This window comes from Tyto alba, unplaced genomic scaffold, assembly GCF_018691265.1.
Source record: "Tyto alba isolate M040663 unplaced genomic scaffold, T.alba_DEE_v4.0 Super-Scaffold_2, whole genome shotgun sequence".
NCBI classification, from domain to species: domain Eukaryota; kingdom Metazoa; phylum Chordata; class Aves; order Strigiformes; family Tytonidae; genus Tyto; species Tyto alba.
The window spans coordinates 77430472-77457244 of record NW_024881282.1 but is presented as its reverse complement, the minus strand read 5'-3'; the positions used below and the strand labels follow the sequence as shown (position 1 = coordinate 77457244).

The window sequence follows — 26773 nt, the reverse complement described above, 5'->3', positions numbered from 1 at the left end:
CAATCAAAGGCTGTAACTGCTGGCAGAGTGAGACTACACATTGGAGACTCAGCTGGGCCTTGAAGTTTAAGCTGTTCAACCAAAAATGCTTTGGAAATTCAGTCTCAGGAACCTGTAAAACCTAACAAAGTGATGGACAAGGTTCCAATATTTAACAAAAGACATTGTAAGCTTGTAAATCCTGGGATGGGTGATGCAGGTGGGAAGTCAGAGACACCAAGAAGAGAGAAAGGGAAGGAAGAGACTTTGGGGTGAGTCACAAGATTAACGTTGATCAGCATAGGTGTGTGGGGTGAGCTGTGGCAGCCTGTGTCCTAGCAGGGCTCTTCCATGACATCGTTCCCCTGGGATGAGAACAGTTGACACAACCAGAGCTTGAAGACCTGCATCCTGCAACGCAAGCACATATGGTTTACAGTAAAGCCAAGACTCACAAACCTTAGAGAAATAACGATAACTACGGGGTTTCTGTCCTGCTAAGGAACCTGAGGGCAGCTGCAGCACCAGCATCCTAATGCTGCCATCCTGCAGCAGCTCTCTGTGGAAGCTGAGGCAATGGTCCAACATCACTCATTCTGTGATATTCTTTAGCATGAAGGCAAAGAAGACTTGCGTGCACCTGACTGGTTTGTTTTTGTTTTTTTTTTTTAATTACCTATATTCCAGAGATATGCAAGTATAAACACAAGCAGTGTTTATAAGCCTTCAATGTGAAAATCTGAGAGGAGGAAGACATAAGGGCCAATTCAAGACAGAAGAAAATTCAGAGTGGCATTAACCGGCTTCACACACATCCCTCCCCACATGGAAGTTGTACTTGACTGCTAAATCTGAGGTGTTCCTGTTTTTCTGAGCATGTGCTTGTTCATGCATTTACTCTCTAGGCTTTTCTTAGGGGAGTGCAAAGCAGCACAAGGCTGTCATGGTTTTCTCCCTGTTTATCAATATTACTGCTTACAGTCACAAAAACATCCTCATCTCAGAGACATAATTTGTAGGTATTCCTGTCCCTATATGCTTAGGAAGCTTCTAAAGAGTCAAAAAATGTATCCTTACAAGAATAAGTTTTATGAAACTCTTAATCATGTAAATAAGAGCAAACTTCCTATGAAATAAAAATGAAAGCTTGGGTCCACTAAAATCAAACATAAACCTCTGATTTCAGGGTGAACAGAATTTCATATAACACCTGGAAGAGAAATCAGCTATTATGCCCAGTTTATTACAGCACAGGTGGAAGCACCCCCAGCAGAGTGCTGGGCTACTTGAGCACTTCAAGCCTTTTACGAGGTACATAAAAGCTAGAGACCTGGTGCTGAGTCCCCTGCTTCATCTCTCTCGCCAAAATGACAAGTAATTCTTACGTATCATGGAAGATTTCAGCATGTTCCGGGATGCAAATATCTAGATTTTCTCCATCCAAAGCAAAACAGTCACTGCAGGGGTGCTGAGTGCGGCAGCACCACTCCGGTCTGCCACAGTGAAACCTGGACACCTCTGGGCAGAGCCACCAAGGTGGCTCGGTCAGGCATTGCCATGTTAAATTACCTCCAAAGCTGATCCGGCCTGGGAATATGTATAAACACAGTGACACGGCACTATACCTCAGTGAAGAAGCATGATGCACAGCAGTCACCTCTGATTATCAGTATAACAAATGCAAGCTGGATCATCTGCAGTCCAAATAACCCATTCACAGAGAATCAAAAGCAGGCTTGCCAAGCTGCCTTTCCCTGCTGCTTCGTGCCCAGCATAAGTAACATGAAAGACACTTTGGCTGTGGCTTTGTTTATCTAGCATTTTCTATTTGATATGTAAAACAGAGAATACTAAATGCATGTATGTGTGTGTATACTTGTATGCAGTCACATATATTTGAGGCAATTTATTACAGTGGTCTGCACCGATAAATTATATCTATTGCTGATCCTTCAGGTTCCTTCTGTTTTTCAGCAGAGGACCTGGGAAGTCAGCTCAGGGGGAAGGACTACTGCTCTTTAAACCCTGTGTGCACCTCTTCAAGAAATGCAGGTCTCAGGAGGAGGCAGAGCCTGGCTTGCAGGGGATGAGTAATTGCCTTCTGGAAGCAGGCGGCAGCTCTCAGCCATCTATGCCTTCAAAATGCAGTTTTCAGTCCCCATCTGCAGGCAGGATGGAGCAGAGCAGCTCAGCACCCCAGCTGGGCTGGATGCCACTGGGCTGAGCTGGGGTAAAGCCATGGCACTGCAGTGGAGGATGAACAGCTCTGCTGTGCAAATCACGGCAGTGATCTGCAGATAAAACTGTCTACTATTCATCACTTAATCACCTACCAGCCAATGCTTTAAGAGTCTGATCTATTTATGTGACTGTATATGGGGAGTTGTTCTGCAGTTTTGCCAGCGGGTCAGGCTGGGAGATAAGTACATGTTTGCAATATGCATGCACACCTATTTTGGTAAAATGGCAGAAAGCAAGAATTTTAAAATTAAGGAGGAAAAAGCTATGCACATCTGTGCGCACAGGGCAGAGCAGGCACGTGGGTGGCAGTGTGTACCACTTCGGAGCAGCACCAGGGATGCAGAGAAGGGCAGCGCAAAGCCCTGCAGAAACTGAGGGACTGCACTGAGTGCTCAGGCTGGCGTCTTGCTCCAGTGACCCAAGGCATCCCCTAAACCACAGCAGCTTCCCAAGTCTCACACCAGACTGGAATTTCATGACAGTTGAAAGAAGAAAGCGAACTACCTCCTTAGACAGCAACACACATAACAATTGTATGAGCAAAACTAGATTGATTCCGAGATTTCCAGCTCAAGGAAAGGGCTACACACGTGAAGAATTTGGGGGGAGAGGTGTGTGCAGAGTTGAGCTGTGAGCTCTATAGCACCTGTATGGTGGTTCACTGCTCCCTCGAACACAAATAACCAAGCTCCTGCCTATACCAACAATTTTATCTGCTTGATAAATTGATGCCCAAATCTAAGGCAGTAAAATCCTAAAGGCAAATTTTCCTTTCTCTCTACTTTGGAAAGCAGTGATTGAGAGCATGGTTTTTAGTTTCAGCCCAAGGCAAAAGGGAATTACAACTCAATCAGTACTTTCAGGTAAGAAACTATTCCCTTTAGCTGAGGAAGCACAAGGACTCTGGAGGTTTTGATTAAAGTCCACCTCTCAGCCCTTCCCCATGTTAGGAGGTTTCACTGTTATCTAAGCACTCTCCTTCACCTGCTGACAGACAGCTTGCTAATATATGCAATATTATTCAAACTTGTCAAAAGTCATTTAAAATCCCATCAACATAAGCAAAATGAAAAGGGGAATATTAACCTATAATTCCAGCTAGTCAAGAACTGCACTTTCACTAGTTTCTAATGAAAATTACTCTGTAATAAGTTTGTCTTCATTTTTTGTTGTGAGACAGTCCTTTCATTAATATATCTTCACAGCCAAAGTAATGAATTTTCTCTATCATAGCTTTCTGATAATAGATCTTCTAAGAAAAAATGAGATTAATCATTATTTTAAAACATTAGCTTAATGATTGTTTTTCATTTCATTTACAATATCTGCATAGATAAATTAAAAATAAAAAAACAAACAAACAAACAAAAAAAAAAAGCAAAACAAAAACCAAAACAAAACAAAACAAAAAAACACCCAGTTTTTATCACCCTCCCAAAATGGGATTAATTTACAATAACAAAAATGGACGGGAGTATCAGAAGTGCTCATTCCAAATATGCTCACAATGACTAATACCACGAATATGAAAAGCTATCTTAACTGATTCTAAGTTGCAGATGGATCTTGGCAGAAAGGAAGCCAGAGGAAATGAACATAATCGCTGCAAAATATGTAAAAATGACAGAGAGAGGAAAGTCTAGACAATGTGAGATGATTGCCATGCTCTCCAGCTTGGAATGCAAAGCTTGTCTTCTGATTGTTCTGGGGTTTAATCTGCTGAACACACATCACTCTTCGAACCCATATGGACAAGCAATTTGCCATATGTTTTAGTACATGGCATGAGTACCCAGAGATGTACTACTGCTAACACTGCACATGGAAAAAACAAGAAATGCCGCCCATGTCTCTCTGATACACTAACAAGAGGGTGGAGCATTACAGGGTTGTTTTTAAAACATACACCCACCCTCTGCATGGTATCTTCTCCATGCTCATAGCCATGTCAGCTCTCCTTGACTCCCAGAGCCCTGGACCCACAGAAAGAAATCTGAGGGTCTGGGATGATGATAAGTTGAATATGAGTCAACAGTGTGCCCTGTCAGCCAAAAGGGCCAACTGTGTCCTGGGGTTCATCAAGCACAGGATAGCAAACCAGGCAAGGGAGGTGATTGTCCCACTCTACACTGCACTGGTGTGACCCTACCTCAACTACTGTGTGCAGTTTTGGGCACCTCAATATAAGAAGAACATTAAACTACTAGAATGTGTCCAGAGGAGGGCAACCAGGATGGTGAAAGGTCTTAAGATCAATACTTACAAGGAACAGCTGAAGTCACTTGACTTGTCCAGCTTGAAGAATAAAAACCTGAGGGGTGACCTCATCGCAGTCTACAGCTTCCTCAAGGTGAGCAGGGGAGGGGAAGGTACCGATCTCCTCTCTCTGGTGACCAGTGACAGGACACAAGGAAATGGAATGAAGCTGCGTCAGAGGAAGTTCAGATTGGACATTAGGAAAAGTTTTTTTCACCCATAGGGTAATCAGTCACTGGAACAGGCTCCCCAGGGAAGTGGTCATGGCACAAGCCTGTCAGAGTTCAAGGAGCATCTGGATGATGCTCTTAGTAAAATGGTTCAGTTTTAGATTGTCCTGTAAGGAGCAGAGACTTGGACTTGATGATCCTTACAGGTCCCTTCCACTTTGAGCCATTCTATGATTCTATGATTCCCCACTATCCAGGTCCAGGAGTGCACCACAATCACCTTAACCTTACATGGATAAAAGACCCAGGAACACACATCCCCTTTTCCTCCCGTCTCCTGTGAAATACAGAAAGAAATCCTGGGCATCAGGACTCGAGGGAAATGACCTGTGCTCCCTTCAGCTTGATATCTTTCCTATCCTATCCCTCTGCCTCCCTATACCACACAGAGATTACATGCAGTAGGGGCAAAACTGCTTTTATGAAACCTTACCCCCAGATTCTATCATTATTCTAAACAACATCAGTTTTCTATATACTCGACCTTGAACTGATGAGACAATGCCATCTTTCTGAAGGGAAAATGTGTTCTCCTCAAGATCCTAGATGGTAGTTCTTGGTCTTAAGTCGTTCTTCTCTCTCTGTGCTCCCAGCACATGCTGCTCTCCTTCCCCATGTGTCAGTGACCCATTTGTCTGTTCCTCTCAACCACATCGTAATTCCTCTCTCTTTTTTCTCAAGTCCATACCCACGTGAACAAGACATCACTCTGTCATAACACCAACATCTGCAAATGTTAAAAGAAACTGTAAGCTATGATGGCTAATTCAAATGAGGGTATGGAATCTCAAGATTCCTAAATATATTTTTTAAATCCTCATATTATTGAGTAGAGAATATAAATAGCCTGTACAACCTCATATACTTAGCACTGTTATATTTGTCTGATACACTGTTCACCTGAGCAGTTGTCAAACCTCAGGGCATCCTGGTTTAAATCAGGTTGTGGACACCCACACAGAGCGTATCTCCAGTTTTTTGAGTTTAATTATATCAGTGATGGCTATAACTACTTGTAAAGTGTCCCATAGCCACTAAGTTTCAGGACACTAACAGTTTTTGCTTGTAGTCAAACATTCAGCAGATTCCTGCTGCTTAAATCTAACATATCTTAAACCAAAATGGCAGGATTTCAATGCACATTCAAGTGAAAATTTTGTATAAGTACTCCAACCTGATTGTAATACTGAGTTTTTTCCCTCTACCATATCAACGGAAAACAGTAGTCCTGCTGCTGGTATTAAATAAAGTGCATTTAGTGCAGTGCGGGACAATCCTCAAGAATAAGAAGAAATGGTGCTCCCAGATGATAGTTCAGTAGACTCTGCATAACTTTGGAATGCCCTGTGCACAGCCAGCAGCAGCCCCAGCCAGAGGAGTATGCTGTCTGGACTTACAACTATATCCCAAACTATCTGGAATTGTTTTCTCAAATAATAATTGCATTAGATAAGGAGCATCGCAGGGAATTAACAGTCCCACAGTCTTGCTTGTTGATCTTTGTTGGTTTTTATCTCTTGGTTTACTTTGTATGATACAATGAAAGTCTTTGCATTTTTAAAACATAGATCTGTATGTAAGGAAATCTTCCGTAGCTGAAAAAGGAAGCTTGTACCCATTGCAGCTCCTCTTTTCCATGTGGCTCCTTGTGAAGAGAGAACCTCCATCCTCTTTGTAGCTGCCCTTTAAGTACTGGAATACTGTGATGAGGTCCCCCTTCTCCAGGTTGAAAACACTAACCTCCTTCATTCTTCCCTCACAGGGCAGGGTTGGATAGAGGTTTGATCATCTTCCCGGCCCACCTTTGGATCCTCTCCAGTCTGTCCACATCTAAGGTCAGTGGAAATTTTTTAACGTTCTTAGCAATACTACTACCACTATTGAGCTATCTAACCTACATAATTTTATTGTACTGCAATGGCGGCTATTAGTTTTTCAGAGCTGAGCTAGTGTCTTGACAAGCAGAAGTCACAGCTGTTGTTAGAAGAAGCTGGTTCAAAAGATCAGATCTGGAGAAAAGAGGGTTGCAGTTCTCAGTATATTCCCCGCATGTGAGCTCCAGGTGTTAAATCTGCATTATCGGTAGTAATTCAGGCATCAACCTTGTCTTCAGTGAGATTACATTTTGTTTGTCTGTTTATTTTACAACCAGGCATTGGAGTTTTTGAAATGTTATTCTCAAGCATTAATAATCTATTTTGCCTTTTATTTCAAGAAAGGTTATTGGGCCAGTTAATAGAGGTTGAAAGAAAAAAAATATAAAGATAGTGGCAAAACCTGCTATGCTAGTCCCAGTAGTGCATCCTTTGGATGTGCATTATGAACTAACACAAAGGACATTTTGAGGAATACTGTTATGCTGCTGCATAGAGAAAAATGCTTCTGATTAACATGTACTCGATATGCTTGGAAAATCAGTTCTCCTTCTGAGAATTCCAGCAACAAGTGAAACATCTGTTGCTTCCTCCAAGTTATAACAATTATTCCACAATCATTCTTTTGCATACTTTGAATTTCTGATTTTTATCTAGAAATCCAGGATTTGTGGTACAATTGAAATGCACAATGTGCCCATGTGTGTGAGAAAGAATAGGAAATAATGGCAGTCACTAACTGCAGCGTTATGTCACCTCAAGTCTAAAATTGTTGGCCGTCTATATTATTTGTATTCACTGTTTTAATTCCACTCTATACACAATAGAAATTAATCCCATTTCAATAGCTTCAATGGCTCCTATTTATTCCAAGGCTGATGTCAGTGATCACTATTGTGTGTAGCTACACAACATGCTTTCTGCAGCCAAAAAGCCAACTCCAAGTTTCTAGTCCCTCACTGCAGTGCATTGCTCGTGCAGCTGTATCAGTACCCACGCTCATGGTATAAACACCACTGAAATAAATCATGTTAAAAGAAAAGCACAACTGGGCTGGAGTAGCAAACAGCATGGCAGCAAAATGCGCAGCTGCAGTCAGGAGAGGAAGGAATAGCTTAAGCCAGCTTCATGAGCAGTGAAAAAAAGTCACAGCACAAACTAGCAAGACCTGAGAATAGGCAAACCCCTCGACAGCACAGAAGTCAAAAGAGCAACCAGAGACCTTGCCCCATGGTAACATTCACGTTCATAAGACTACAGATAGGTTCACCTCATTATATTCAGTGCTGGTTAGCTGCTATCTAGAGCTATTACTTTACAAGGCAGTGAACAAAGAACAAAAGAGAGGTGAGAAATGAAGGCTAAATACTGTATTTTTTTTTTTTTCTGCTGTGTTTGCCTGCACAGTGACAGCACAAGTGCTGGCGGCCAGAGCTTTTTACAGAAACAGGGCTCCAGTGTCAGCTTCCAGTGCTCATCACAGAGTTATTTCTGCCATCTATACAGACCATATGAATAAACAACTTCTCAAACACACTCAGAAGCAATCTAACTTCTTAGCCTGTGTTTACAAGAGACTGGAACCAGAACATCTTGCTGGAGGATCGAGGTAAAATATCAGTGGTTCCTCCTCTACAAGCTGGAGATTTTCTGTACTGTTTTTATCTGCCCTGCAAACATCATCTGGCCTGCTAGGAGTATCTTTGACTCAGCCGCAAAACTACTGCCCAAAGATAATGTAGGATGTGAGAAACAAGCCCACGTATATATAAAAAAAAGTTTTATTGGGGACAAAGTCAGTGGAGCAAAGAATACAGCGCTGGGCGCAATGGCGCGCCCTGGAGCCAAAAGGGGCTCCCTTTTATTGTATAAATGGTTACATATTCATCTACTCTAATACATATGCATCACTACTTCTAAGGATAGGGAGGGAATATTACAATTAGTTCCGAGAAATCATTAACATATCCCCCCAACCCAAATTCCTCCCGTCGCGCTTGCGCAGTGCTCCCTGGTGGTCGTGGGCAGGGGTCTTCAGATGAAGGCTCGTAGTCTTCTTCACTGTGTTCGCTCGTTGACCCTGATTTCTGCGCAAACTCAGTCTTGTGGTCACGTACACCTTGTCCTTCAAGTCTGGGCTAATTTGTAGCTCCTTTGTCTTTATGGCTCAGTGGCTCCAGTTCCTCTCTTATCTCAAGAACAGGAGATAACAGAGAGGGCCCATCATGTTCTTTCCCATTCCATTGCAAAGGAGTTACCATCCTTTGATATGGACCATCTGGTGAGCATTTCAAAGGAAAAGGGGGGGGCTGTTGGGTTGGTGTTTCCTCTGATCAATCCCCCCTCTCTTCTCTTTTCCCACTAGTAAATTATTTTACTTTTCTTAAAATTTGTATCATTGTACTAATAACAGCTTCAGCCTAATTCAATAAAAGTAATTGTTTAATTACTTTTAGCGAAAGCAAAATTCTTCTATTATTTATCACAATCCACCCTTTTTTTTTTTTTTTAATACCATATTTTGCTTGAGCTTACTAACACTTAGTCTCATTCTTTTCTTAATATCATAACTTTGTGGGCACCAGCCACTGCTGCCATCTCAGGGTTTACTGGTATTGCTGTTATTTGCATCCCCTCAATAACATGAGATATTAGCTGTATAAAGCAAGGTATTAAACATGGTAAAAATAGTAAGCCCGCGACGGCACAAAAGGAAGAAAAATTCAATCTTTTCCACCAGGAAGCTCCTAATAGATCATCCCACCATTCTGAGTCTAACATTGAGGGTGTTTTCAGAGCACCATAGGTAAAACAGCTCTTATTCTATCTGCTATGTGCAGTTGTCGCCTTAATGTTTTTGCCGTGTGTTATTTATTCCTTGCTTTGTTCAGTTAATCCAACATGTTGTGACCAACATGCAATTTGCTACTACTGTTTCACCTGTTGGCGTTAAGCAAAATTCGAGCTGTGTGCCAAACTGCACAGTCAACCGTACTATCAGACACTCTGTAAACAATAATCAACAATTTATTAACAAACAAGAACCTGAAATAATTAACTGTATAACAATCCAGCAAAGTCCCACACGACACAATCAGAAGAGAAAAGTAAGAACCAAAGATATCAGCACTGTCCTTTGGATGTTGTCCTTCGATGTCTAGTTACCCTTACTCACGGGGGCGATAGCGATAGAAAGATAGAAAGAGTCCAAGAACAACAGTCACGCGCCGCGTGGTAACTCCTCTGATCAATAACATTTTCTTCTTTGAACTATAAGTCTGTTTCCATCACCTCATCAAGGTTTCGAGGGCGTCTTAGTTGTCTTCGTGATCTTGGAGGATTGGGTGGAGGAGGTGATCTTCTCCGACACCAGCCACGAGACATTCCCTCGCATACCACGATGGCAACGACAGTCACCACCAATATAATGAAAAATCCCAACAGCAGGCCGGCGCACACGGGATCGTCCCCTACTCCCATCTTCCCAAGATTGCAATCCAGTGGGATCAGTAAGATTAGTGGGATAGTCCAGCCCCAGGCTAGCGGCTTGACCGAGGAAGGTCCAAGTGCGCAATGAGCGGAAGTTTCTCTTCCACCCAGAATGCCTGTGCTGCCTAGATCTGGGCGGGCCTGGCAGTTGTTTTTGCCATCCGGGTATAGCCGAACTTTCGAGACCCTCCAACAACACATGCGCTTTGGACTGGGGGCGTGGAAATCCATTTTCCTGCTGCGTATGTGGACCCTGACTCCTGATCCCTACAGACCAGGCAGGTTCACCACTTGCGCTCTCACTCTTGTACCTCCGATACCGTGAAAACAATGGAGCGTGCTTATGCATGGGCAGCAATTTATTGTGCAGCCTTGATGTTGGTAGCCCTCACTTTGTTTGCCTTTTTACTACATATCTTTTGCCCTTGTAAATGTTCCTCTTTCAAGTGCCCATGTAGTTGTATCTGCTTATGTAAACCACCATCTCCTTTGGTTAACCATGTCGAAAATTCTGTTATAGGTATTTTCGGCGGTTTTGGTACTGGCTGTTTTACTTCTGTCACATCTTTTACTTGGATTCTCTTCTTCCCACTAAAAATATCTCCATCCACCCTTCTGTCTTTGGGAAAGCAAAGCCACTCTGATGTTGGACATAACAGTAAAGCACTTGCTGCACAAATTTGCCACTATTAAAGCAAACCATACCAGGATGATTAGCAGAGGTCCGGTATAACATATGCTCCCACCTCTCATGCCTATGGGGTTGCAGCCCACAGCTGAGATACAAGTCTTCCTGGTGGCGAGCACAGAGGTTAACCCGGTCTTGCCCTCTACTATTTAACGAATCCATGTGTTAAGAGTTAGTCAATTCAAGTGCAGCTCCTTTGTAGCCACTTCCTTTGTTTTTAAGCAAAGCAAAATTTTTGGCACTTCCTGATAGTGTCCTCCCATCAACTCTCAGGGAGTTCATGCCCCTTCCCTATACAGTTATAAGACAATTTCTTCATCTGCAAGAAATACCACGTCCGGTAACACATTTCACATTCACACAAAACCCACGCTTCATGACATCCATACATACACTCGAGACAAGGTATTACCCTATTAGATTGATTTTCTAGCAATGCCTAATTGAATCCAAAATGCTCATAATCTGTTACCAAAAGCCACTCTGTAACATGTCTGTCAGTTAATGCTCGGTAAACGCCAGCTTTTCCCTGACAGTTTTTTTTTTGTTTGTTTGTTTGTTTTTTGTTTTTGTTTCCTTATACAGCAAGTAAGCAAATGAATAAGTAAATTTTCGCAGTGTTACCTCTGAACCCAGTTAAAAACCCAGTCAAACCACTGGTTAAGAGTCATTCAATCCCCTCCTGATGAATTTACTTAGTCCTTTGAGGGTGACTTGTAGTTGGTCAGTTGATGGTACCACAGTCCACTCCTGAGGCTTTTCCACCGGTCCTTTTCCTCAGGAGGCAAGAGTCCACCCCTTTTCTTTTGTTCGGATCGCTGTCTCGGTGGTCAGCAGCACCTGAAATGGACCTTCCCACTCGGGAGTTAATGATTAATCTTTCCACACTTTTATCAATACCCAATCACGTGGTTTTACATTGTAGATATTAAAAGCCAATAGTGCTTTTGAGGCAGAAGTCCTTTCTTTCTTAATTTCATTAAAGTGTTACCAATTCTTATTACATACTTTCTTACATATTGATCTCCTACTTCAGGGATGACAATATCCCTGTCATTACTCATACATGGTAATCCAAGCATCATTTCATAGGGAGAAATACCCAGATCTGTTCGTGGCTGAGTATTGATCCTTAATAAGGCCAATGGCAGGCATTTAATCCAAGACATCTGAGTCTCAATCATTAACTTAGTCAAGGTTTGTTTTGAAGTTTGATTCATTCTTTCTCCTCTTCCAGAACTCCGAGGATGCCATGGGGTGTGCCATGCCCATTCGATCCCTAAGGCTTCAGATAGCTGTTGTATATAATTTTTAAAATGAAATGTGTTCCTCCGCCCAAGTCTATTCTTTCTATTAATCCATATCTGGGGATAATGTTTTCCAGTAACACCTTGGATACCATGCTTGCCATTGCCCTTGGTGTGGGGGATTGCTTCCACCCAATGAGTTAAGTGAGCCACTAATACCAACAAATACTTCCACCTTTGTATTTAAGGTAGCTCTGTTAAGTCTACCTGGAGGCTTTGTATGGCTAGCTCCTGTTCCCCAGCCACCCCTTTTTTTTTTTTTTTTTTTTTTTTTATCTCATTACCTTTTTGTTCACTTTTTAACAAATCAAACATCGATCAACTAGTTATTTAGCCACCATATATATATTCCTATACACCCATATTGTCTAAGGAAATGATCACAAAGTGATTGCGTTCCCCAATGTATTTTCTGATGTATTAATGACAGAATTTCTCATGATCTCGTTTTATTTAACATCTGCCTTCCATCTGCTAAAGTCCATTTTCCTTCTGAATCTTTTCCCCCCTTATTTTTAAGTATATCCTTTTCTTGTTCTGTGAAATTTGGGGCTAAATTCTCATAATCCCCTGGTATTATTACCAATAAAACTACCAATGATGATTCTGTAGCTGCTTCTCTGGCTACTTAATCTGCTAAATTATTCCCCCTTATTTCCATTGATGCTCCCCTCTGATGTCCTTTCACATGCACAATTGCAATTTCTGTGGGGAGCTTCAGGGCTTCTAAAACTTCTCTGATCAGCCGCTCATGTACTAGCTCCTTCCCTTTTGTATTTATAAGCCCTCTTTCTTCCCATATTTTTCCAAATGTGTGGACCACTCCAAATGCATACTTTGAGTCTGTGTACACTGTCCCTTCCTTATCTCTCAAATATACCAATGTCTGTTTTAGGGCATAGAGTTCACAGACTTGTGCTAACCACCCAGCAGGTAATTTCCCCTTTTCAAACACTTCCATCTTCTGCCTCTCGATAATTACATAACCCAATATTTTTCCTTCTAGGCATCGAGAGGACCCACCAATAAATAGTTTTTCTCTATAGGGCAAAGGTTTATTTAACAGATCTTTTCTTATTTTCGTTTGATAATTTATAAAATCCAAACAGTTACGCTCTGGTTCCTAAATATCCTCCCCGATTCTCCTCCCATAATTCTAGTAATTTAACCACTAGTTTTCCTTCATCCAGTACCACACCTATTCCTAATTGCACTTGTAAATCTCTACCCAGCAAATTACATCCTACCCCTGGCATTAACAGATCATTAACAGCATATTGATCCTCCCCCTGTATTAACACATTCGTTATAACTGGGACCGAAAACCCCTTCACCTTTAACCCCTACAGCCCAAGTTGTATCTTTTACATAATCTTCCTCCTGGGGTCTTAATTTCAAATTTATCAAGGGCTCTTCTGTTGGTATATCCCCCAGGAGGTAGAGCCCCTGACACCCCTAGTGATTACCACCCTCATCCTGTTGGGTTACTTCAAACACCAACAGGTCCCGTATTCTCTGGGGGCATTCTTGTTTATAATGCCCCCCCCTCCCCACAATAAAAACATTCCCTTGTGATTTCCCTAGCCAGTGGTGCCTCTTGGTTCCACCTTCCCTTTCATTCCCTTGCCTGTTTCAAATTGTGATTTCCCGTCTGAGATTTCTTGTGTTTATTTCTAACAGCTTCTTGTGCAGTTATCATAATTTTAGCTTTAGTTTTAGCCTTTTCTTCATCCTTCCTAATATCTACTTTCTGTGCTTCTCTCAGGAGTTCCTCCAGACACTTATTATAATGACCTAGAGTCACTCATATCTCTCCTCCGCTCTTGTTCATTCTGATTCCACTGCAGAGGGGTTACAGGGAGTTTCCTTTCCCCGGGTATCCCCTGCTGATTTTCTCTCTCCCATATCCACATTCCAACCGTTCTGATCATCTGTCTTTCCTCAGGAGAGAAAAAAAAATTCCCGTAATCGACTGCATCTCCTCCCATGTATATATATACTGGGTCCCAAAAATTGATCAATCTTCTCTGACAGCCCCACAGGGTCCTCTAAAAACCTCCTAAATTCATTCTTATACGCCCTCACTTCTACATTAGTGAGCGGCACATCCACAAATCCCATCCCCCCTTGAATTCCTGCCGCTGGGACTTCCCCGCAAGGGATTAACCCTAGCCGCCCCGTGCTCCCTTAAACGATTTCCCCCCCCCCTTCGTTGCTGCCCGGTTTCAGGTCTGATATTAACAACAGGGGCCTCCTCACCCGCATCTTCCTGCTGCACCCCTTGATTTCCTAGGTGTGCCAGGTTATATGGGGGGGGTAAATTATCCAAAGGGTCCCATCTCTTTTCCTTCCTTTCCCTTTCACCTTCTTCAACCTGCTCCTCCTGCTTCAATTAAAAAAATCCCAAATCTCTGCGACCCCCTCCAACATGAGGCATATTCACTTTCTTCTTGATTAAATGGTTCCTTTGAATTAACATAAATATTAAGAGCTTGACAAATCCAATCCTCTTCTGATCCATATTTTGGCCAATTCACCGAATCTTCCCTGATAGGTCCTTTAGTCCATTCGAACATACAATAATTTGCCATCTTGATCTTACTCTTCCCTCTGGTACATGGGCTATAATCCCAATTTATATATATATACACACACACACATATATATATATATATATAATATATATATATTTTATTATTATTTTTTTTTTTTTTTCCCAGCCTTTCCCTAATGGACTGTATGGGAAATGGCAATCTTTGGCTCCCTATTACCCTGGAAACTCAACTGCCTAGCTCCTAGTTTCTTGTTCACTCAACTAGACTAACTGAAGTATCTTGTTTCCCAATCCCGGGGAACTCAACTATCTAGCTCCTAGTTTCTTGTTCACTCAACCAGACTAACTGGAGTATCTTGTTTCCCAATCCCGGGGAACTCAACTGCCTAGCTCCCAGTTTCTTGTTCACTCAACCAGACTAACTGGAGTATCTTGTTTCCCAATCCCGGGGAAACTCAACTGCCTAGCTCCTAGTTTCTTGTTCACTCAACCAGACTAACTGGAGTATCTTGTTTCCCAATCCCGGGGAACTCAACTATCTAGCTCCCAGTTTCTTGTTCACTCAACCAGACTAACTGGAGTATTTTGTTTCCCAATACCGGGAAACTCAACTGCCTAGCTCCCAGTTTCTTGTTCACTCAACCAGACTAACTGAAGTATCTTGTTTCCCCTTTCCCGGGGGAGCCGTTCACTCCTTTTCACTCGCTTCGTCTCTTCACCGGCCGTCCCCCTCGCGGGAGCACGGAACCGCGGTTAGAAAGACTCCACAATCGCTTCGCAAGTGCGACCTGGCGCCTCGCGTCTCACACACACACCTTTCAGTCCTCCCCCTATCCCGCCATCCGGACACTACTTACAGTCCCCTTTTCGTTGCCCGGATCTTGTGCACAAGGTTTAATGGCTGCCGCGGTCTCCAGGGAGCCCTAACCCCCTCTTTGGTCCACGAGTCCCCCGCCGGGATCGTCACCGTCAACCTCCGATGGCGCCGGAGGGAACCGAAGAGACCGCTGAACTCAGCGGGGCGCGCCTTCCGTTCAGGGCCCTCTGGCTCCATGGCGGTGAGGCTTCTGTCATCCCGGACGAGCCCCCAATTGTGAGAAACAAGCCCACGTATATATAAAAAAAAGTTTTATTGGGGACAAAGTCAGTGGAGCAAAGAATACAGCGCTGGGCGCAATGGCGCGCCCTGGAGCCAAAAGGGGCTCCCTTTTATTGTATAAATGGTTACATATTCATCTACTCTAATACATATGCATCACTACTTCTAAGGATAGGGAGGGAATATTACAATTAGTTCCGAGAAATCATTAACATATCCCCCCAACCCAAATTCCTCCCGTCGCGCTTGCGCAGTGCTCCCTGGTGGTCGTGGGCAGGGGTCTTCAGATGAAGGCTCGTAGTCTTCTTCACTGTGTTCGCTCGTTGACCCTGATTTCTGCGCAAACTCAGTCTTGTGGTCACGTACACCTTGTCCTTCAAGTCTGGGCTAATTTGTAGCTCCTTTGTCTTTATGGCTCAGTGGCTCCAGTTCCTCTCTTATCTCAAGAACAGGAGATAACAGAGAGGGCCCATCATGTTCTTTCCCATTCCATTGCAAAGGAGTTACCATCCTTTGATATGGACCATCTGGTGAGCATTTCAAAGGAAAAGGGGGGGGCTGTTGGGTTGGTGTTTCCTCTGATCAATCCCCCCTCTCTTCTCTTTTCCCACTAGTAAATTATTTTACTTTTCTTAAAATTTGTATCATTGTACTAATAACAGCTTCAGCCTAATTCAATAAAAGTAATTGTTTAATTACTTTTAGCGAAAGCAAAATTCTTCTATTATTTATCACATAGGAGATGCGGAAAGCCTTGTCTCAGTCACCTCTACTCCTTTTGAGCACAGAGTACCCCCTATTCCAGCTGCCGGGAAGACACACATCACAGGGTCTGCTCTGCAGAGAGGACCTTTGCCAAGCAGAGAAGGGTCTGCGTTTCTGGATGAGTTTTAGAGCTTGATCTTTACAGCTGGCAGCAATGTTGCCAGAAGGGGTTTTCAACATCAAAGGTGAAGAATGAAAGCAATGTTAACCCTACAACTCCCTGCAAACAACAGAGCAGCATATCCTCATGTGTGGGTCAAGTTTAGAGCTGATCTAATCCAGCCTTCAAGTTACTCATTTCAGTAATAAACAGATCTCTTCTAGTACACCTGCATGTTACTCTGGTGCTGGCTGTGACTATTTTCGGTGCTGTTGCTATGCCTGCTCTGTGCCGTCTCCAGGCTGTGGAGCAGCGAGCTGTATAGAGGTGGGCAGCTCACCAGCTGCAGTACTGCAGTTCAGGGGGACGCTCTCTGAGCGCTGGTGCAGGATTATGGAGTTCACATTTGGAAATCTTTTTTATTAAGAGCAAACCAATAAAATAAAAAAAGGGGAAAAATTCTTCCTTTCCAGTGGCAGCTGAACTAATTACACAGCTGCAAACACTGAAGGCTTCGCTGCAGAACAAAACAGCAAAGTAGAATTAATCATCTGCCCTAATTTAGATGGCTAAAAGTTTTGCATCTGATTCTAAATTATTCCCACTATTTTCCTTCTACACTCAAGAGAGAAATACCCCAGAGTATCACTAAAATTAGAACCAAAGATCAGCTGAACAAACCTCCCTCTGAAGGTAAATGTGTGTTTCTAGTGTCTGCAAAGGAAGCCTTGGGTGAATAAAGTGTCTAACTTTTACACCTCTGAAGCTCAGGTCAATGAACCCTATGCAAAGTGTATGACCACAGCCATGGATATGGTGAGCAGGGCATGCAGAGCTGTTGGATTGACCTCTCCTCAGGGTCAAACCCTTATCCCTACTCTGAGTTGTCTTTGATCCCAATCAGCATTACTATAGAGATATTATATATAGTGAAATATTACAGTGCTCCTTTATTATGCCAAAGTAAAACAACTATTCCACCAAAACTCACTGTTTTAGTGTCAACTACTGTGTACATTCTATTTGTCTAACCACATTTTTCAATTAGCCAAGTGTATTGGGTTTGTGTGGCAAGGTTTTGGTGGCGGGGGAGCTACAGGGGTGGCTTTCATGAGAAGCTGCTAGAAGCTTCTCCCATGTCTGATAGAGCCAACGCCAGCCAGTGCCAAGTTAGACTTGCTGCTGGCCAAGGCTCAGCCCATCAGTGATGGTGGTAGCACCTCTGGGATAACACATTTAAAAGAGGAGGGAAAACTGCACAACAGCAACTGCAGCTGGAGAGAGGAGTGAGAATATGTGAGAGAAACAACTCTGCAGGCACCAAGGTCAGTGAAGAAGGAGGGGGAGGAGGTGCTCCAGGCACCAGAACAGAAATTCCCCTTCAGCCCCACGGTGAAGGCCATGGTGAGGCAGGCTGTGCCCTGCAGCCCATGGAGGACCCCATACCAGAGCAGGTGTATCCACCCGAAAGGGGCTGTGACCCCGTGGGAAGCCCGTGTTGGAGCAGGCTCCTGGCAGGACCTGTGGACCCGTGGAGAGAGGATCCCACGCTGGAGCAGGTTTGCTGGCAGGATTTGTGACCCCGTGGGGGACCCACGCTGGAGCAGTCTGTTCCTGAAGGACTGTACCCCGTGGAAGGGAACCACGCTGGGGCAGTTTGTGAAGAGCTGCAGCCCATGGGAAGGACTCACGTTGGAGAAGTTCATGGAGGACTCTCTCCTGTGGGAGGGATCCCATGCTGGAGCAGGGGAAAAGTGTGAGGAGTCCTCCCCCTGCAGAGGAAGGAGCAGCAGAGACAGTGCATGATGAACTGACAACAACCCCCATCCCCTGCCCCCCTGTGTCTATGAGGGGGGAGGAGGTAGAGAATTAGGGAGTAAAGTTAAGCCCAGGAAGAAAGGAGGGGTAGGGAGAAGGTGTTTTTAAGATCTGGGTTTATTTCTCATTATCCTGCTCTGATTTAACTGATAGCAAATTATTTTTTTTTTCCCTTCAAGTTAAGTCTGTTGTGCCTGTGACTATAACTGGTGACTGATCTCTCCCTGTCCTTGCCTCTACCCATGAACCTTCCATTAAAATTTCTCCTCCCCATCCCACCGCGGTGTGGCGGGAGGAGTTAGCAAGCAGCCACGTGGTGCTTAGTTGTTGGCTGGGCCTAAACCAGGACACCAAGTAATTCACTTCATATCCATTCACATGCATGAGATGGAGCAAAACCAAAAGATTTCAATTAATTTACAATTACTTATTTGGAGACTCAAGCTTGGATTGTGATACTGTAAGGAGGCAGCCACCTAATCCCTGATAAATTTCATTACCAGTAAGACCACGTACAAGGGGTAGTTGTTTGTAAGGGCTAGAAGCAAAGTCAGGTGGGTGGGTGTTTAAGAACGCAAGTGTGCCTAAATATAAAATACTGTCATTTTTAAACATAAAGATATAAGTAATAAATGAAATGAGTAACAAATAAAATAATTTTGTAAGCTTATTGCTAAACTGCATGTGCTTTCTTTTGCTTGAATTTGTTAATCAAACATAAGAAAAAAAGAAAGAACAATGACAAATCTTTCTGCGGCATCACCTTATTTCTTACTCCAGATAATAAAATTATACAAATTTGTACTGGAAAAATTGAATCAGACCAGCAATTAGTGCTGTTTATTTTATCACAGCTGCTTGTGACCATACTGAAGGTTATAGCTTCATCTCTCAATCACTAGAAATGAAAAGAAAATTCTCCTTGACTTCTCTCTCCAGAGAATCCCGTTACTGATAGCAGGAGACATGGCATTGCTTACAGGTCAGAGAGTTGACTGCTTTATCATGAAACCCAATCTGCAGCAATTTCAGATTTCTGAAATTTTGTTTAAAACTAGCAATTTTCAGCTCAAGTGTAAAATGATTAGAGAGTAAAACAGAACATGGAAAGGAAAGGTAAAATTATAAATTTTTATAATTCATTTTATATTATTTCATAACAATACTTTGGGAGAGTTATTTTTAACAGTTGAAGTTACATATTAACTCTCCAACATTTAATCTAAACTAAATCTGTATGGATATTTTACACTTGCATAATTAAGATATTCCATAAGGACATGTACCAAAGGTAACAGTGGGAAGTTCTCAAATTACAAGCTCATACCATCAACCTGATGGTTAATGCCACCAGCATCAACCAAATGTTTTTTTTTTTTGCCCTTTCCCATTTATTCCAATTGCCACACTGCAAACTTTCCCTGGTGAAACCAAGATGGGACTCAGATTCTGGCCTGAGCTTTTACACTAATATATAACAATTAAAATGCATGGTCTTACATACCTGCTTAGATAAAACTCCATTGCATCTTTGGTATGACAGCACTAGAGCAAGACATTCTGACACCTTGTTGCAAGAAAACCCTGTATCAGCTGAAGTGCAAAACAGCTGGCAAAGTGTCCAGGCTGCTGTGGTGGTAGCAGTGTGCTCAAGCAGAGCTCTACAAGGGGCTGGCCTCAGGCCGGCCAACCAGATCCAACTACTGATACAGCCAGAAGAGGATTTTCCTTCACATGGAACATCCCCTACACCAAATATCCGATATTAAGCAACAGCCTACAGCATCCTCAAGGCTACTGTAGCTGCCCATACCTATATTAAAGTGCATGGGGTACAGTAGTCGTGAGGATCAAAATGACCAGAAAGGACAAAACCCCAGTGGCAACATCTGACCAGCTTTGACCAGCTTTGAGACTCGTTGCAGGACACGGCGACCTCCTACGTTTAGAACCAATCTCTCTGCATGATTTATCCTCCTCTAGGTGACTTCGGTATGCCGCAGCATCTACAGCCATGGGTCAACAAGAGTCTTCAGCCTGCACGATGACCATCTTGCAGCTTCAGACAAAGGATCAGACTCACAGCTGCATCTGTGATTTCTGTAGTTTTCTGTCGTTAGCACTGAATTGTCCGTTGCCATCCACTGCAAGTTCTGTCTCAATCCTAATCAAGGGAACTAGAAGCACACTCTGCAGAAAATCTTGGAGCCCCTATCAGAGAAGAAGGCTTCACCTGTCAGCACTGCTGACAGGTATTACCACAAACACCTCTATCAGCCAAATCATGAATATTGGCAGTACAGTTATCTTCCAGATGTTTTGCAGCACTCTTTTTGACTCCCGGACCAGACATTCCCCAAGGTCCAGCAGAATTGCCAAAATCACCCCCTGGCAGAACACACCTCATGCAGGAACTTCAAAGGACAGATCCAGGCTCCGTCCATCACAGATGACAAGATGATGGTGATTTTCAGGAAAAGAAAATGTCAGCAAAGCAGGATCCTAACAGCCCAGCATGGACTGATTAGTTTTCCTAAGACTGACAAGGTAAGAAGGCAGCACTTGAGAGGAAAGCCACGGTACAAGTGACGACTGTTGTGGGATTTTTTTTTTAACAAAAAAAATAACATGAGCAGCTTCTCAAGATGATTTCCTCTGCTACATTGTAAGTAATGACATTGGAAGAAGACTGCTTTCTCCATAGTTTGTCAGTTGCTACTTATGACTAAAAGGTTTGCTTCCCCATCTCCTGTATGATTACAAATATATTTTGTGCAGTCATGCAATAAAGACAGTATTGCTCTATGGACTAAGAAAAAAGAATTATGCATTCCTTCTCCTCCAAAGTTCTCTCTTATGTTCCAGCAAATTCACAACAGAAACTGGTGACAAGTCTACCTCAGGAGGCAGCAGTGGGTATACCAGCAGTACCAACAGCCTTTTTCCTCCTTTTCCCTCCAACAGACAGGCGGGATGCCTTTGGGTTTGAAGCATCCAGCAAAGACAGCAGCAGCCACCCACTGTCATCATCTGTAGAAAACAGAGAAATTAGTGTCTCTGCTGTGTACTGGTGGATGCAAAAGATGGATCACTGAAATCTGAACTAGTAATATTCTTAAGCATTATCTGGAATGAGATTTGTTCACAACCCAGAGCAGCTTTTGGAAGTTAATAATTTGATGTCTACCACAGAGTTTTGAAGGTCCTATCTATAGAAGGTAACATGAGGGACTAATCAGACTATGAAAGTATCTTTCTGCATTTCGTCTGTACTTTAACTTACACTGTTCTATTTTGGCATATACCAGGCTGAGGTAATATGGTAAATTTGCAAGAAAAGGGTTGTAAAATTATATTTTCCTTTTTGCAATACATGTAATCCACGCACTGGATGGCTCACTGGAGGCCACCAGAGACAATAGGTTTACAGATAGGTATGCAATCGTCTATTAAGCAAGCAGCACACAGATAAAACCTCTTAAAAACTCACTTCTGTGGTTTCCTGAAAGGTCTTGCATCCTTTCAGCTTCCAAAGGTGGCGCTCAGGAGGATACATGTAAATTTAGCTCCATGCTAAATTTACTCCCTCTTTAGGAGGTACCAGGATTTCCCAATCATAACAACTGGCGTAGGACAGGGGACATATTCAGCATGTGCCTGATCACTGACAGCTGCATAGATTCCACGTAGGATTTTCTACTGGATGGGACAGCTTTAAGGTCAGGATTGATAAAAATGGGACACGATCTGAAGCAAGCCAGTGAGCAACAATGCATCGGTCAGATCTTATCATCTTCAGCTCCATAACTATTTTGGAAGGTACTTACACACAGGTGGGGTCCAAACTAAGGAAATTTGGGCTATGCATAACATTTTCTGGCAATATCTGAGAATTCTGGCACACTATGGTGTCACCTAGTGATGGATGTTAAAACAAATGGCTCTCAGAAGATGTTAACTTCTCAATGTATGTAGTATCTTTCATGACCATCAAAAGACACTTAAAATTGTAAATAGCCTACATTTGGAGTAAGTTTAGAAAGTGAACAAATGAACACAAGTGTGGAGCATAACTTACTTCCCAGTAAGCTGTGGCCATGGGGATACCACTGGCAGAACATGTTTAAAATCCAAAGGCTAAGCTTTGAAAAAGCCAAAATTCAGCTAATAAAAATGGGTGTCTGAGAGCTGTTAATAGAACAGTTTTCTGTTAGAAAATATTTCACTAATCAGTAAACAAATAGATAAAATACTTATCATACATTGTGTCCAAATATTCCATAAGATGTTACTGAAACATTTCACTTTGACTTCAATAAGTACTTTAGTTTGTTTGTATTCTGACTTTTACATGGAAGTAGATCTTGTGATATAATGAAACAGTCGAAATGGTGATTGAAATTAATCCCTTAAATCCTGGTGAAATAGGACTGAACTCTGTCTCCGTATTTTTCAAATAGAATCAGTTATTTGGAAGCTGCGTGTCCAGTAGTCTTAATAAAATTAAACAACTTTGCATAAATAAAAATGCCTGAAAGTTTGTGCTCTTGTAATAAAGTGCAATTTTCACATCCATCATTTGCATTCTATGTGCAGGAATTTTCTCCCAAATATGCTTTAATTTAAATAGAATATATGGATTTAAATCAAAACAGGCAGACTCAGAAACATGCTGGATATTACTAAAAGATATAGCTCACAGCGTAGTTTTTTTTCTTTTTTACCATCAACCATAGAAAGCTTTATTCCAAGCCTGATCACACTTTCAGTTACAAAACACGTGGCAAAAAATAACAGTTAACACGCAAGATCTGCCATATTTCTACTTGCCTCTATTCTCATACTGGATTTTCCATATTGAGGGATGGAGAATAAATCTCTCCCATTTTTAACATAATGAATATACCTAATGGTAGCAAATAAAGGTTTTTATTATTTTTAATTTCATTTCACAAATCTTTCACTCTTCCCCAAGCCGCCATTTGTTAGTGCAACAATCCAGCACAGTGCTAGTTGCTGAGGTATACATGGTTAAACTAATTTCACCTTCAAGCAAAACCACAATGTTTTCCCTCCCTCCTTTTTTTTTTTTTTTAAGATAATGAAAGCCATATATTCACCATTCTACATTTCTAAAAATAATTCCATTCTAGAATGAAGAATGGTTTTGTAATAGTGACAGGCTGTAAAAAGCAATAGCCTTATCTTTTATCACCCATAGAACTCCTGCTGAACTTTTTTTTCTTAAAATATATTTTGTGCAAAATTAAGTTCTGTGTAGGTCTGTACCATAATTTGGAAAAAACTGTGTATAAAATGTACTTAATTTTTAAAAACAATCCCAACATCAAACAACAGAGAAAGAAGAAACAGATCAGATGCAGCTGAAGTTTTCACATGAGAAACTAAATATAGTATGTTCTTAAAGCTCCAGTAATACATTCTTTCAAAAACCAGAATGCACTTTGGTCATTATTAAACATTAGTACAGAGGCAAATAAAATACAAAATGCTTGTTTGTGTTGCTTTATATATAAAAATATTTTTATACCACATAAGTTTAAGATACATTACGTCAAACCTTTCAAGATTCTGAAGATTAGCAAACATAGTGCAACGTCCAGACTCTTGTCACCTAATTGCTTGTCATTTTTCAATATGAAGCCAGTATTTTAGAAACAAAATGTAAGACTACTTGTGCCTGGTGATATTAATCATCCCAAAATAATTTGTAGATGGAAAGTCTGTTCCAAGTAGTTTCTTTTTCTACACGGGCAAACATCTATTTCTGTTACAGTGAAGAACCATGAGTCAGTATAACAGGTCTGTGCAGGAGGCAGGGACAGAAGGCAGAGGGAGAGGTGGGGAAGCCAAGGCTGGGGAAGCCAAGGCTGGGGAAGCCCAGCTGGCAAGGCGCTAGGGAAGGACCCACGCTGGGCAGAGGCAGGCCGAAAGGACGTTATCTAGAGACACAAATCTGCCAAATACCAGGCTTCGTGAGCTCTACTGCTCACCACACAAACTTGTTCTCTGTCTTTAACTGTTCTTAAACTTCAATGTGGTATGAATGGCATATACTATAGTGTACAAGAGGAGAGCATCTGTCTGTCTTATGCTCAGTCATTCCTAACATTCCTTTCACCAGTTAATCTTTTGCTCGTTTAAATATTCAACTTCAACATATAATATATACTGCTCCATAGTTCACCATAATATATTCCAATTAATATACATTTATATGTATATATATGAAGTTTCTCATTAAAAGTAACAATAAAAAGTGCACATATTGAGCATGCACAGTCAGAGCTGCGCAGAACAGCCCAGTATTTCAAATAAATACAATACTTAATTTTATCAAAATATCATACAGCATGGTAACCATTTACAATTATTGCTCTAATAAAAGTGTTATCAAAGAGCACTTGTTGACTTGTTATATAATACCTTATTAGTATCCCAGGATATTTAAACTGCAGCCTATATGAGTTTAGAACCTGGAATTACTCAAAATATTCAAAATTCCCACTTGTTTCTAATAGTAATATAAAATATTTCTGCTACCTGTCATACTGTATTGTCAGTACTTTATTTTTTGTAAATGTCTCACTTTTCTATTGCAACCAAACATCTGCTGATGTTATGTTGTCCTCATAAATGACTGGTGCAAATTAAATATTCTAAGTAATTTTACCACACTATCAGAAATCAAACTACTTCCATATAGCCTTACTGTAACTAAAAATGTTCAACACTGTCTTCAGCTTTAATAACAGATAAAGTAATTCTGTGTATTCCATTTCCAGAATTTCAAGTTTTCAGACACAGTTTTTGACCCTTTCCAAATCTGACCCTTTCCAATACTAAACAAATATGTTTGAAAATAACATATAAATGTCAACTAAAATGAACATAAAACAGTGAGAAGATGAAATAAATACAAAGATTGCACAAGAGAGTCAGATGTAAACACGTCAATTTTCCAAACAATATCCTTGAAGAGGTTGTAGCATCTGAAATACAGATTCAGTGGCTGCTTTGAGGCAGATTTGTCAATCAATGAGCTTTTCTATAACACTGTGTTATCTCATCATCTTTGTACGTTGTCAAGATTTGATCTTCCAGAGCTGGAAAAGTTAGAGCAGTAAATCAACATTATTTCTCATCTCAGTTTTCTGTTTACCAGAACTGTAATACCACCACATTATTTTTCTTAATGCATTTGCTGCATATTCTATGATACACAAAATACATTTTACATTTGTTTATTTCTAACTGGAAAACAATGGGCAGACATAAGCAAACTCAATGGCCAACTAAGGGCTTTGTGCTACAAGCTTGTGGAAACTAATGTGCCTCATAACCTGAATCTTGAAATACTTTGCAGAGTTTGTAGTTCGGAGTGGGCCAGAGAGTAGGACCTAACAAAACATTCCTTCGGCCATGACAAAATGACACTGTGTAAGATTGGTCACAGTTATACTATATCTAATGCAATACTTTAGTGCAGTGCAAAACAAGGCTAGCTTCCATCCTTCTCCATCCCATAAAGAACTACAAAGTCAACAGTGAGGAATTCAAGAGAGAAATCGGATCTGGGATATGAAGAAAAATTAAATAAGGTCTCACACTTATGCGTACAAACATCTTTCTATTTACGTCTAAGAATTCTTGGTAATTATGTGTCCTAAATGAAGTTAGGAAGCCACAAAAATATAAAAAATTGTTAAAAGGACTACTTTGACAAATATATCACTATTCTTCTGATATAGCTTAAATTTCATAACTATTTTCAAACAACAAATCTTCTAGTTAATACAGTTAAGAATTCATCAGGCTACAATGTATGATCCATCTACCATAACATTCTGAATTTCACGGTGAAAAAAACAGAATGCTTATCAAGTAGTTACCTTTAGATTAAATCCAAGCAAGTCACTGATGACCCCAGAAACAGCTGACAGGATGACAACTTGGGTGATATTATAAAGCAGTGGATTCATTGTAAGTCCATACAACCTAAAGGGACTGTCCAGTTCCTAGTAATGCAAAACAATGACATCGTTAAAAAACAAAAATTATACAAAGGGGCTTTTGTTCACGCATGTATTGAATATTAGATAGATTAGGAAGTCTTCAAGTCACAGTGGAGTAAAACATTTTCCTATTCTTCTGCATATGAAAAACAATGTGCAAGAAAATAGCCATCACATTGACTGACTGTTGACTGATGGTGTCTACATAACCCTTCAAAAAATTGGAGGCCACCCATCTAGAGCATTTACTGATTTGTTCATAGAACCAGGAAAAGAGCTAGTTTTCCTGGCACCAAGGTGCCATCATTTGAGAATTCCTTCCAGTTTTCCAGAAATC

The 26773-nt window shown here is 41.5% G+C and overlaps 2 protein-coding genes across 2 annotated transcripts in view; one reads left to right on the top strand and one right to left on the bottom strand.

The window, feature by feature from the left end:
* Positions 1 to 20429, top strand: part of MAGI2 (membrane associated guanylate kinase, WW and PDZ domain containing 2) — a 794831-nt gene extending 774402 nt beyond the window's left edge. Inside the window, exons 23-24 of the transcript XR_006165279.1 lie at positions 6469 to 6541; positions 20384 to 20429. The gene's annotated coding sequence lies outside the window, so the exon portion shown is untranslated. The remainder of the gene's footprint in view (positions 1 to 6468; positions 6542 to 20383) is intronic.
* A 2783-nt stretch (positions 20430 to 23212) lies between these two features.
* PHTF2 (putative homeodomain transcription factor 2) overlaps positions 23213 to 26773 on the bottom strand; it is a 68938-nt gene continuing 65377 nt past the window's right edge. The window contains exons 17-18 of the mRNA XM_032996290.2: positions 26314 to 26439; positions 23213 to 25527 (exon numbers count right to left, since the gene is read on the bottom strand). Of these exons, the coding sequence (XP_032852181.1) occupies positions 25507 to 25527; positions 26314 to 26439 (147 nt within the window). The 3' untranslated portion in view covers positions 23213 to 25506. The remainder of the gene's footprint in view (positions 25528 to 26313; positions 26440 to 26773) is intronic.